Source organism: Amblyomma maculatum, chromosome 2, assembly GCF_055883805.1.
Source record: "Amblyomma maculatum isolate TAMU_Amacu chromosome 2, ASM5588380v1, whole genome shotgun sequence".
Taxonomy (NCBI): domain Eukaryota; kingdom Metazoa; phylum Arthropoda; class Arachnida; order Ixodida; family Ixodidae; genus Amblyomma; species Amblyomma maculatum.
The window spans coordinates 14,221,954-14,235,264 of NC_139345.1; the positions used below are offsets into that span (position 1 = coordinate 14,221,954).

The 13,311-nt window shown below is 42.2% G+C and overlaps 1 protein-coding gene across 7 annotated transcripts in view; it reads left to right on the top strand.

Annotated features, from left to right (window-relative positions):
- The window catches only part of Ndae1 (Na[+]-driven anion exchanger 1), a 239,355-nt gene that overhangs the window by 174,112 nt on the left and 51,932 nt on the right, over nt 1-13,311 (top strand). For 6 of the 7 annotated variants that reach the window (XM_084593300.1, XM_084593299.1, XM_084593302.1 and 3 more), the window contains exons 3-7: nt 2,641-2,787; nt 4,107-4,242; nt 5,403-5,563; nt 7,379-7,576; nt 10,472-10,612. In XM_084593300.1, coding sequence (XP_084449426.1) covers nt 2,641-2,787; nt 4,107-4,242; nt 5,403-5,563; nt 7,379-7,576; nt 10,472-10,612 — 783 coding nt within the window. The remainder of the gene's footprint in view (nt 1-2,640; nt 2,788-4,106; nt 4,243-5,402; nt 5,564-7,378; nt 7,577-10,471; nt 10,613-13,311) is intronic. The other variant, XM_084593301.1, reaches the window with a different exon arrangement.

A 13,311-nucleotide genomic window follows, 5' to 3' on the forward strand; every position in this document is an offset into this window, starting at 1 on the left:
GCGATTTAAGGTAAACAGCACTTAGTTAAGTAGTCAGTGGTTTGATGAAAGTTCGTCTGGTCAGGCATGGTAGTAGAGTATACCCCTGTCAAGCGCGCAAAATAAAGTGCACTTACGGCGAGTGTCACTTACGAAAAGTGCGCTCTATGGCTGCTAAACAGCGTAACATAAGTGCATTTGCCAAAGTGTGCACTCAGGTCGGAGTGAGTTCGCAAAACAGACTTTGAGGGCTGAGTATGTAGCCTCGCTAGAAGAAATTTCTTTGTCACAAATGTTACGTAATAAGATATGCATACAAGTTGAGTTTACTTTTTGGTACACTTTTTTTATTTGAGAAATTGTTTTATAATAACGACGGGCAAAATATCACATAACAAAAATATGATATAACCGTGTACGCAACTTCCAAATTAAGCGTGGTGCACGTGATGGCCACTGCGGCGACACTGTTTTTTGTTAGGGGCGGTTGTTGTTGTTCATCATTTAAATAAGTTTTTCCTTCCTCCATGTTGTTCATGGTCTCCGAATCATAGCCCGGTGTCAAATTTGAAACATTTTTGGTGTGTTTTACTACTTTAAAAAGCAGTTCTCTTAACTTCACTCTTGGAGGTTCCAATTTCTTTTTTCAAATATGTTTTTCAGGTGCCAGTTTCGTACCAATGAATGCTAATGCGAGTGCACTCCGCTTTTCCGTTTAGCACTGCATAGCATAAAGTGTCCTTTGAGCTGTGAAGTGCACTTCCCTTAAATGCACTTTAACTTGCACGCTTGATTGGGGTATTCAGTCACTGACTAAGTCAACATGAAAAAAACCATTTCTTGACATGCTTGTGAACCGAAAGAACCACAACCTTTCGTTCACCGTGTACCGCAAGCCCACACACACTGGACGTATCTGGATTTTAACTAGAACCATCCAATGGCTCACAAGGAATTGTTCGTTTCTTCACTTGTAACTCGTGCCAGAATGATCTGCAACGACCAAAACAGGGAGTCCGAGCTTAAGAAGGTACAGCACGAGCTTTGCAAGAAAGGATATTTCACCCACTTTATTTCGAGGATTAAGAAAGATGTTTCGCACCTAGGATAGCCATTGCCAAGACTTTTTCGGCTAGTGCAAGGATCCCTTATATACGTGGTGTTAGCGAAGCTCTGTCTCGCTTATTTTCAAAATGTGATTTGCACATTGGACATGTGCTGACCTGCAAGCTTCGCAGTATGCTCGTTAATGTTGAAGACTCCCTGTCTTCTGTTCAATTCCCAGGTGTGGTCTATAAGATACCCTGTGGCAATTGCAGTGAAGTTTATATCGGTGAAACTGGGAAATTCACATGAAGATTGAAAGAACACCGGCATGACGTTTGAAATGATAACGTTGCTGTAAGTGCACTGGAAGAGCACGCGCACAAGACAAGATGCCAAAATTTTAGCCAAAGACAAGAATCTGACAATGCGGCTGCTGCTTGAGTCGTCTTTCATTCAAACGACAACCGGAGTCATGAATCGCACTATAGGAAACATGCCCTTGATCTATTCACAATCATTACGTCACCAGCTTCACCTTTAAATTTCCATTCCTTCTCCTTGTTCGCGTCATTGTGATCAAGGAACCCGTGAGGGTTTCGAAACGTCTTTTTTCATATTGACTTAGTCAGTGACTGCAATTCTTTTTACTCTAACACTTAGCTAAGTTAAACAAAGCTATAAGCCAGGACTAGCGCACCTAGGTCGGTTTATCTTAGCCATGAAAATCAGGGGCCATTTTTTTTTTCTCTTTGGAACTGTGCGCAAGGTATAGCTCATTGTTCACAACATGAAATTAGCCTTTTTTAAACAAGATGTAGGGCTCGCTCGGCAATGCATGAAAACTTTGCTGTCATAAGAAAACAGAAAATTAAGAAACGGGAGCATACAAAAATTGCGATATAATTGCTACAGCGGCGTTCTGATGCAAGCTATGGACTGGAACTGGGCAGCTACGATGTCAGAGTTTTGCTCATGCAACGTCAACCACCATGCACTGATCGTCACTGCACCGCGACTTTTTGACCGAAATCTAAACCACACGGCTGAAATGATATAAATACTTGAGCGAACTCCACTTGCATGGGGATCAATAAGAAAGATGTACTTATAAATGTCGAACATTCTTCTTTCTTCTCTTCTGTCTTTACAGTAGAGAAATTCTGTAGTGACTGCGCAGTGGCACATATGTGGTGCCAAAATTTTCCGCCAGTGTTGCTGAAACGTTGTGCAGTTTTCGGAAGGAGAGTCCAGAGCCCTACATCCCCTTCTGGGCACGCCGAGTTTTGTTATTGATCTAATGCCCATGCATGAAAAGTTTTCCCGAGAGAAAGACAGACAGACAGAGAGAGAGAGAGAGAAAAATACCCTGCGCTGCTCAAAGGGGGTGGAAGGAGGAACTTCGTGGCGGGGAAATGGTTATGCAGGTGCTGCTTCCTGCGACCTCCAAAACAGCTTGGCACTGGCTAGAGGGTTGCACGAATGTTTAGCTTTTTATCTTTCTCAATGTAAACAAAACAAAACAAAAATTGATAAAGAATCAATTAATTAAGCATGATACTTATGCTCACATGCTTGTCTCTGGCGGGTAATAAAGAGCGCGCCACTGTGTTGCAGGTCACCGAGCTCACACGGTGTACGTTGGGCTGCACGTGCCAGGCTATCGCCGGCGCGGCCACCGCAGGCACCACAGGCACCACCACAAGAATGGCCATGCCCGTAAGGACGAAGGCGGCGCTGCCGGCGACGGCAACCACCGATCAGGTTCGGCACAGCCTCCCTGACACTTTTTCCAGCAGGACTTCCCACAATGCTTGAAGCACACTTTTTGCCCATTTATTACTGGTATTTGCAGTATAGGTCTGATTGTTCACAGTGTGTGTGTTTTCTCACATGTTGTATACAATTGTTGTTGCACTGTAGATTTGCTCCCTTCAGCTAAGCTGATCCTTATGCTGAAACTGTTGGCTCCTTTTTCGTTTCCAAGCATGCTTGGCAGTTGGTATTGGAACTCATCTCCAGCAATTTATCTGGGAGCAGAAAGTTCAAGGAGCTCAAATTGGCCCAATAAGGAGTTGGCAAAAGGGCAACTGAAGGGGACACCTCCCAAATAGATTTGATGGGTTGATTTCACTTGTCTTTCCTTCAGTGCATGGCTGGTGCCATGCGAAAGGAAGGAAAAATTTCTGGCTCTTGAAGCTTGCAGCACTGCGTTCAGAATGGCTGTTTAACCAGCATGAAGTCAGCTGTACCCCTATGCTGAACACTGGGCTATCATCTTGATCTGTTTAAAGGGCAACATTGTGAACGTTTACAGCTAGGGGTGAAATTGTGGGTGTATATTTGATGTGCGGGTACAAAATTTGAATAAGAAAATTTTAGCATTATATACGACTGCATTAGTTAGTGTTTATTGAAGCACGTGTGATGATGCAGAATCAGATTATAGATTGCGTGAGCCAGGAAAATACTGAATTCATAAAGAGGCCAATACTGTTGTCTAAAATTTGCAGGCTACACACTATGGCTGTGATAAATATTTACATTTTTTTAGCGGTTGCAGTTTGTATAATATTACACTGAACAGTAAACAAAATTAGTTTTTAAAATTTGAGCCTACTTTAAACATGGCAGAGGCTTCAAAATTCTTGAGCTTATAATCTGCTATGATGCTTAGCTATTTATTTAGATAACCAGAAAATATTTAACAGTGGACTACTTTCAGTCACGAAGGAATCTGGTGTGGGAGCTACTGCAGGTTTAAGTTGTGTCTGACCATAGATAGCAGAGGGAACATGTTTGACTTGTGTGATACACTTTACCTTTTGAAAAAATGGGGAAAACTGCCAGTTAGAAAGTTGCAGGGTGCTATTTAAAATAGTTCTTGGTACCTATTTTTTAAGGCTAGCTTCATTCCTAAACAGTGGAGGAAGCTATGCTCAGTTGGATATATAGGCTGGGCATGAGTGTCTGTGATTGCATGATTGAGGGAACACCACAGCAAAAGCTAATGACATGGCAGCTGAAAATGTGAGTAGCTGCCACTGCTGTGACACCTTACGTGTGATGTGACCAATACACAGTGACTCCCCCTGCTGAGCGAGTCCATTTTATCCTTGGTGAAGAGGAAGATGGCCTGCACGAAGCACACCCCCTCTTCAGTGAGATGGAAATTCTCTGTGCTGAAGGGGACGAGATGGAATGGAGGGAAGCAGCCAGGTCAGTGGTCCTTGCATGAAGGGCCAATCACTCAGCTCCACATCAACCCACCGCACTAATCCTCTGTTCACACGGACCCATATTCACTTGGGTCTACTCAGGTCCAGAACTGAGGCTCAGATGTACGTAGAGTCAGAATTTTTAATGTATTAGCGTTTTGCCTGCCATCGAGGAAGAAACCTCACATTCTGTATTGTGGGAAAGTTTTGACATCATCAGGGTCATATGACATCAGAGAGCCAACCACGTAATGATGCCAGATTTGAAACTGGGCCAAGGAAAGACCCTCCCTCAGTGTTATTGTACCTCAAAATTTGGGAGTCGGCATTTCGCAAAAAGAAGTTGGCCTGTCGCAAAAATTTCATAGTTGACCAACCAAATCGGTTAGACCACCCAAGCATTTCCGTGGCAGTGGCTCAGTGGATAGGGCGATCAGCTGTTGGTCCTAAGGATGCGGGTTCTATTCCAGCCACAGCAGCCTCTTTTCAATGAAGAATAAAAGCAAAACGCCTATGTTCTGAGTAATGTCAGTGTACATTAAAAAGCCCCAGGTGCTTAAAACTTCCAGTGTCCCTAACAACCTCTTCACTTTGGTATGCTAAACCCTCATAAATGAAACAAAACCACCCAGACATCTGGAGGTAACACAGATTAGTGGGCGGATTAAGGACTCAGTACAGTCTTTCGATTTAGCAGAAAATTTTGGGAATTAAGGTGGACTAATGAGTTGGACTAGTATAAAGCTTCAAGTTAGTCCAACAGAAGGTCTTAGATCATTCGAAAAAAGGGTGACTCATGCATTCCCATATGCTGTTGCATTATTTCTTTGGGGAAGGGCCTAAGAACATCCTCAGATTTTTTTTTTTATTTTACTTGTTTGGGCTCACCTGAATTTGGGCTCACAAGGACCAACTCATGGGACCCAGATTTGGTTTGCGGGCAAGTCCATCATTAACCATTCTTTTTTTTGTGCTGCCAGGTATGAACAGTGTCACTGTACCCATATTTTTATAGATGAATGGGGATAGCCAGTCATGTCACATGCATTTTTGTAAATGCTTACTCAATTTCAAGTGGCTGACTAAACAAAGCAGCACTGCATATTCCTGAATATCAGTGCCCTGTAATGTAACTGAGCATTCCTTCATGCCATCATGCAGGTGGATCAAGTTTGAAGAAGATGTGGAAGAGGGAGGAGATCGGTGGTCCAAACCTCACGTGTCAACCATCTCACTTCACTCGCTCATGGAGCTACGCAGCTTTATACTCAATGGCACTGTCATGCTTGATATGGAGGCCAGCAGCTTGGAAAACATTGCTGGTGTGTTTGTTCTGTCACTCTGGCATGTGGACATCACGATTTGAAAAGTGAGGTGGTCACAGGAATGATGCTAACATAATTCTTGAACTTCTTGGGGACATTATTTGGTGATCATTTATCACTTTGTCAGATGAGTGCTCATGTGGAGGATTTGGCACGCTAACATGACTCACACCCAAAAACCATTCAACTGTGATGGTTTTAGTGGCTGTGGCATCTGGCTGCTCATTAACCACATTTCCATAGCAGTTCACAGGGGAGGAATTAATACAGAGCCTCCCTCAGAGTGGTGTTTCACAATCCTTGTGTAGCTTTGAAACATCAAAGTGTGCATAAGACGTGTCATCATTTTTGAAGGTTTGATCCCAAAAACTAACCCTCTGTGTATTATATCGCATAGGCCCCATTACACTCTTTTGAATCATATTTTTTTCTCATTCACCAGTTAAGTATGAAACAATACACATGGGTTAGTGCATGCACAGTTTACCACTTAACTAATAATGTAGTTTATAAATATTTTCATTTTATGATTTGTGAGGAAGCACTTTTGTGCTAAGTGGCGCCCCTACACAGTATAAAATAACCAAGGTAGCCAAATCAATCCAGGCCCTTTAACTACAATTAACTACAACTTCCTTCTCTACACACACATGCACACACACACACGCACACAAAGTAGTTAGTGCCTTTTCTTACCTCACAACCAACATTAAAGGTCCCGATGTGGTCTAAACTATCCCAGGGCCCGCCACTATGATGCCTTTTCCTGTCTTCCTTCCTTCATGCCGTGGTTGTAGTGTCTACCGAGGAATGAGTGTGTTACTGTTTTTGCTTTTCTTCGAAACTAGCTTTCATTTTCAAAGCAGGTGGCAGAGCTTGAACAGCTAAGAAAAAATATAGACTATACTACAGTTTGTTCCTCCGCTAGGCTTGTATAGAAATCGTGAAGCTTTTAGACATCTACGAGACTGCAGCTTGCAGATCAAATGACTTTGCACCTATCAAGAAATAATTTTATACTTAGCATAGTCCTACTTTATCACTTTTAACACTCTTGCTGAGATGATCATTCTTTTTGAGTGTAGCGCCTAGTAATTATAATAAGTGAACATACGTTGACGCTTCCTTTAGTGAGGAATGAAGTTTACATCTTTACGAATTCTGTTTTAAATGTGTTGACTTGCTGACCTTTAACATACTTCAAGAGTATTGCAATTTCGAAACTAAAATGGGGGACAAATGATGCCTGCCCTAGCTATAGTCAAAACTTTGAAGAAGGCAGATGCACTTTGGTAAACTTCTAATTAATGTATGGGGCATTGCAGTAATGTATGCAACCTACCATCTCACTCTGAAGACGCGTGAGTGGATCCATTTAAGCCATGTAAATTTGGGCTGATCTTCTATCCAAAAACAAACTTCTGAGGACAGTTATCCGGCACATTCCTTTTTGTGCGCATCACCACGTGTAGTCTTCTTTTGTACCATGTGCCCGAAATAAATGATGTTTTGCGCATTGTTTCATTAGCTACTCGCTGTGCTTCTTTTCTCATTGCTTACCTGGCAAACGAAAAATGCAATTTTCAGACCTTGTGTTGGAGAACATGGTGAACATTTGGGCTGATCTTCTATCCAAAAACAAACTTCTGAGGACAGTTATCCGGCACATTCCTTTTTGTGCGCATCACCACGTGTAGTCTTCTTTTGTACCATGTGCCCGAAATAAATGATGTTTTGCGCATTGTTTCATTAGCTACTCGCTGTGCTTCTTTTCTCATTGCTTACCTGGCAAACGAAAAATGCAATTTTCAGACCTTGTGTTGGAGAACATGGTGAACAGTGGTCAGCTGTCGGCTGGCGAGCAGCTTGAGCGCACCAAGGAAGTGCTTCTGCGTCGTCACCGACACCAGCACGAACGGCATCGTACCGACAAAGGCTCACGGCTGCCCCTCATTCGATCTCTGGCTGACATTGGTCGCAACTCCTCCAAGAGCATGTTTGGAGCCCACAGTAAGCACCCTACTCGCCCTGCCGAGATTCTTTCTGACGCGGGCTCCTGCCACCTTGCACCATTGTTGCCGCAGCATTTAACTAGGTTTTGTGTCGATCATTAAAAAAAAAAAAAAAAAAAGAAAAATTGGGTTGCACATATTGTTCAGACCATGTTTTAGGTGATGGGTCGTTATTTTTTCTCTTTGTTCAATGAGCCATCCTTAATTGCTTCCAGAGTAATTCCTTACTACTTCAGGTGAATTTGTTTGCTTTGCGATGGCTTTAGAGCTCAAGCATCATTGACTGAAACTGGACTTTGCTTTAGTAGCATTTTATTTGCCACAAACATCTTAATATTCATCCTGCACTGTGACTGTGCTGCAGGTTGTTTGGGCACTTGAATCTTGGGTTTTGTGGGAGATGAACTTGCAGTAATCCTTCTCATTTTCTGTCCACTTGATCATCTCATTTTGGAGTGAATTCTTTTTATTATTTCATTACTATGTATTTGAAACATGATATATCAATTACAGTGTTATGACATAATAGCTTGGAATAACTCCACAATTAGCTTTTGTTTGTTGTTGAAGAGCTTTTTCATTATTTGTGCTATGATTTCAATAGCATATTTGTGTTGTGGTAATAATAGTGTGTGTTGTATTTTTCTTTTGTTTTACTTCTTGATTCAGGCAACTGGTGAGTTCACAAACATGCATTTAGATGCAAAGAGTGCTTAGCAGGCATCCCTTTCATGTAATTAATAGAGCAGTTGTAGCCAGTTGGTGGGACATCATAAGGAGCAAGACCACAGAAACAGAGGGATAGAGGCAAGGCCCTGTGTGTTGTCTCCTTTTCTCTTTCCTGTCATTTCTGTGGCTTTGTTCCTTTTCTTTTCATCATCATATAATTGAAGGCGCAGCTTTAGTGGATTGCTAAAGGCAGTTCCCTGTGGTAGTTTTTGTTTGTGTTATATGGGTTAACACTTCGTGGCTGCTTTGTGAAAAATGCAGTATTCTTTATGGTAGCTGTTCAGCAGCTACCCATCATTATTTTTGTTACAATATTCAAAGAACTTTGTTCACTGTGAAAAATACAAAGGTGGTGGTGGGTACTCATGTTGGGAGGCATCCGGAATGGAGAGAGTGTGGTTAAAAATTGAAGTTGTTGAGACTTTCTTACCAATATTTAGGTGCACTGCACTGAGTTTGCTTAGTTCTGCTGATAGAGAAGAGTGTACTGTAACGTGATTCATGTGATGCATACCCTCCCCCCCCCGACTTTCATCTTATAGCTCTGCCTGATCCCTGTAAAGAATCTTGGGATAAGCTAAGGTTCAGCGATGACCCTGACATTCTGTTCAAAGCCGTTGAATGGGTCGACTTTGCCAAAGGTCCCCACGGACTGCAGGCACGCTAGCCGATTTCCCTCTATTATTCCACACTTATTGTGAATAAAGTTTTATCAGCCTCAGCTGGCTCCCCCAAAACGTTAGCTCCAACTGTAAGTCTGCACATAGCCTACTGACACTTCTTTGTCTTGCTGCTGCAGTTCATTGTTCCAGGGTCAACCAGGGGCAGTTCCAGGGTTATCGCGGTATTGGCACTCAAAGCAGTTAACACGTAAAGATTTAATTGCAAGGCCAGCATTCAAAAGAAAAAAAAAACTGAGCTCGAAGGCAAAAAAGACTGCACTGCGTCCTGCCTTCCACACTCCTGTGCAGCCTAATTGACTAGCATCGAAACTATATTGCAAACAATCCTGTATAGTTTCAGATTCCAGCGCAACACATGATTTAGAGATTTTCATAAGCAGAATTTGCTGTCGCTCAGGCAAGGAAGAAGCCGGGCTAACATGAATGAGGCCAACAAATGGGCTAAGAACTGCTTTACGTTCAAATTGTTGTTGTTGTTATTATTATTATTAGCATCATCATCATCATCATCAGTTTCTTTTTTTACACATGGAACCTCATGCAGCCTGACAGTAACAAGCACCAACAGTGGGCTTGAACTGCCTGTTGCCTGTCCAAAACTAGCTTATACTCTGCAAATAGGTTTGCTCTGCATATAGGTTGACACCCCAGTTTCAAAAGGTAGTTTTCTATAGGCAAGTTGACTCCTATGCTGCAATATGAGTGCTCGCCTAATTTTTTTGCTACTGCATACAAATGACATACATCTGGCAGATGCAGTATTTAAAATGAGTGCAGTTCGAAGTGCTGTGGACTTTGGCACCATGTTTATAGCGCAGCACGCAAATTTGTGCTAGGTGTCAACTCCGCTGTATCATTGCTTCTTTCTATACACGGCAAAATAGTAGTGTGTAGGGGTGATGGATTTGAGTCTAATTTCGTGACATTGAAATCCTCCTGCAATGTAGGTTGATACTTGTTTTATAAAGAAATGACGTTATCTCTTGCTTACAAGTAGTGGTTGGCATTCAGTCAAGTATAGTCACTGTTTTGGTGTTTTGCAGTTAAGGTAAAGCTACTTGCTTGCGTTTTTATTTTGACACTTACTGCAAAATGCTCCCTGTCTTCTATACTCTAACTTTACGGTAACACTCACAGGTAGTGAAAATCAATAATCAAGCTGAAGCAAAGCAGAACAGAATTTTAAGTGTGAAGCATTATGAGAGACGCTTTCTTGTCTCTTGTTTCATATAGATATTGTGTACTTCTGTGTGGTCATGTGAACTGCATGATGACAGCCTATGAAGGAGAGCTTTAGTGATGGGCTCGATAAGAATTGGATGGTGTTGAGGATACTTGACAAGCCATTCATTTCGTGGCCTTTGCTGTTATCGTTGTGGTTTTGTGTGTGTGTCTATTTCAGCGCATTTACCGCATCATCGTTGTTGTGCACTTGTTTCTTCCTCCTTCGGTTGGTGTTGAACACCAACACTGACATCCAGACAACGGCGGCAAGGATTCTAGTCCATCACTTAATCCTGATCCGTCATCTGTGGTGGTCTCGGCACCTGCTGCCACCACAAACACTGAAGTGAACCCCGAGGGCTGGCATCCAGCGAGAATGCTAAGGGAACTCTTTTGCGGTAAAGGTGCCTAGCAAAAATTTGTAACCCTGGCCCGTATAAATGTCTTCCTGTCTGTGGCTGCATTCCAAACCACCACCCTACTGGAAAGCTCTAGGTGAAATTTGCTACAGTTCCTTTTTTTTTTTCTGTACAGATTAAGAAAAGGAACACCATGCTAAAAAGACAGTACTGTCACTATGATTTTGGTACTTGCTAATGGGAAAAACTTCAGATCCACGACATTGGCCTAGATGTATCATGCAAAGAGGACGAGAGGGGAGGAGGGAGTGCGAGAGTAAGGCAGCTGAAGATAGCTATTATGATGTGCTTTATGTGCAGTATTGCTTCCTTTTCTTAATTTTACATGCAGAAAATTATAATAGCTACAGTACTGCATTGTTCTCGCATTATGCAGCAATATGTAAACATAAGTAAACATCATGCTCATTTGGACCGGCTAATTTAATAAAAAAAGCTGGAGTCTTGTTAGCAAATTTCAAAAAAATTTCACCTTGCAGTACTTAAGTTCAGCTAAACAGGCTGTCTCATAATCCTGATTTTCAGAGACAAAATTATTTCTCAAGCTTTTCAACATTTGGTTGATTGATATGAGATTGGTCACGTTTGCTTGTACTATGCACTTTACACATGTAGATACTTTTATCCGGGCTAATTCTCCGCACTGATGGAAGGCTTTGAAGACTCAGTCTTTTTATTTTTCGTAAGGAATAAAACTGTAGAAACGACTAGACAAGGGCAGGAAGTTTGGGGAAAAGAGGCTGGAAAGGCGGACAAAGCGGTTTTGAATTTTTTTATACCGTAGGGAAGTCACGCCTATACGTGCAGCTCACAGTGAGCTGCAGATGTTTCAGCAAAGAGCTATTCCAGAAGGGTGTCTATGTACCTGGAACAACTTCCCTGTAACCAAGGCACCTCAGGCACTGCGCTATCGCACAGCTAACCCAGCACTCACCACACTCCTGATGACATCACTGCGTAGTGGTGGTGGCCACGTCAACTGCTCTCATCTTGCGCACTGCTGACTCTGCTAACGCCACATGTACCAGCCCCATCATTGTTGGCTGCGGGGCTCCGTTTCCTCGAATGCGACATTCACAGTGTATCATATGGTGTCTTCTCTCCCCTCACTGGACATGCGAAATCAGATTGTCACATGACTTCTGGGGCTGTGTACTATGCACACTCACCTTGTTTTACTACAGTGGGCTAGATTCTGACCAGGGACTAATGAGGGTCTCGGAACTCAAAAGTTGGGAGTCTGCCGATATGGACTAATGACCGTGTCTGAATGACAAAGGTGCAATTGTCAATGAAACAAAAAGGGGTCTTCTGTAAAGAGTCCCCCTAGAAATAAATTAAAAGTATCATTGCCACCAGTCGTTTTCACAAACTGCACTGATGTCTGTGGACTTTGTACACAGATTTCTTCTTTCCAAATAGGTATTACAGGGTCTTTTCTGTAATGACGTCACAAATTTGGATCAAGTGGTGAGAAAAAATGATGTTTCATTTTTTAATTAAAATACATCTTTCTCTGCAATGAATGAGTGTTTTGTAACCGAGCAAACGTCAGCACGGCGACAGAGAGCCAGACATTAAACTTTTGCATTGAAAAAATATAGGCTTGCATTGCCCTCACTGTCCCTCAAAATTTCTTAATGTGGTTCACTGAGGTCAGAATGTGTAGGTATGTGCTAACCTTATTTGTGCTCTTGATGTTGGCATTAATAGCGAAAGCCCGAATCTACGGCTGACTTATAACCTGCTATTGGCATATTTTATTTCAGTCTGGATCTGTGCATCAGTGGCTACCATGGGTGGTCACGGTACACCGTGACCACCCACAGTAGCCATTAAAAATGTATTTTTAAAAACACAAGGCACTTCAACAAGTTGCAGTACCTGTAAATTTCGAAGCCTGGCGGTGGCCTCATATTTCATGCAGGGGCGACTTCACGAACTCACTTACGCAAATATCCTCATGCTCTAATTACAGCATCAACATGACTTTCACTTACTTGGGGTAGAACAGGTTTTCAATGAAAACGCAGCAGCATAGGTACTAATGGAAAGTTTCTGTTCTTTGAAATGCCCGTGCAGAAAGGTCTTAATGTTTTAAAGAGATAACATTTTTTGCAAAAAAAGAAATATGTATATTTGCCATGAAAAGTGTGCCCTAAACTTCTGATTTGAGCAGTTTAGATTGGTTTATGCAATGTGCCTCATATGGCCAGCTGGGGGAGAAGGCCATCTCTCATTTCGAGCAATTTTTGCACTTGCATGCTTTTCTGCTCATTTATCGGAATTCATAGCTAGCATATTGAACATTGGGACATTCGTGATTGAAAAACACTGTTATTGCAGTGCTTCTTGACTAAAATTTGAAGGTTTGCAATTGATAGCAGTGTGCCTATTGATCGCAATCCATGGATGCTTGAGCATCTATGGTGGCTGTATGAGGTGCTTTTTAACTAACATAGGCGGTGGCACCAGCCTTGCCTCTGGACAAAGGCAAAAATTGTAAACCCTCAGTTTTTGTTGCAAAGAAAAAAAAAAAAATAGTTATGCAGCATACAGTTTACAATAGATATTCCAAGGATAGTATGTCTTCCGTGGAGCTTGGCATTCATGACACTGGTTGTGTGGTGTGCCACTTTCAGGCTTGGGTTTCATTCGTGTGAACATGGCTCACATTG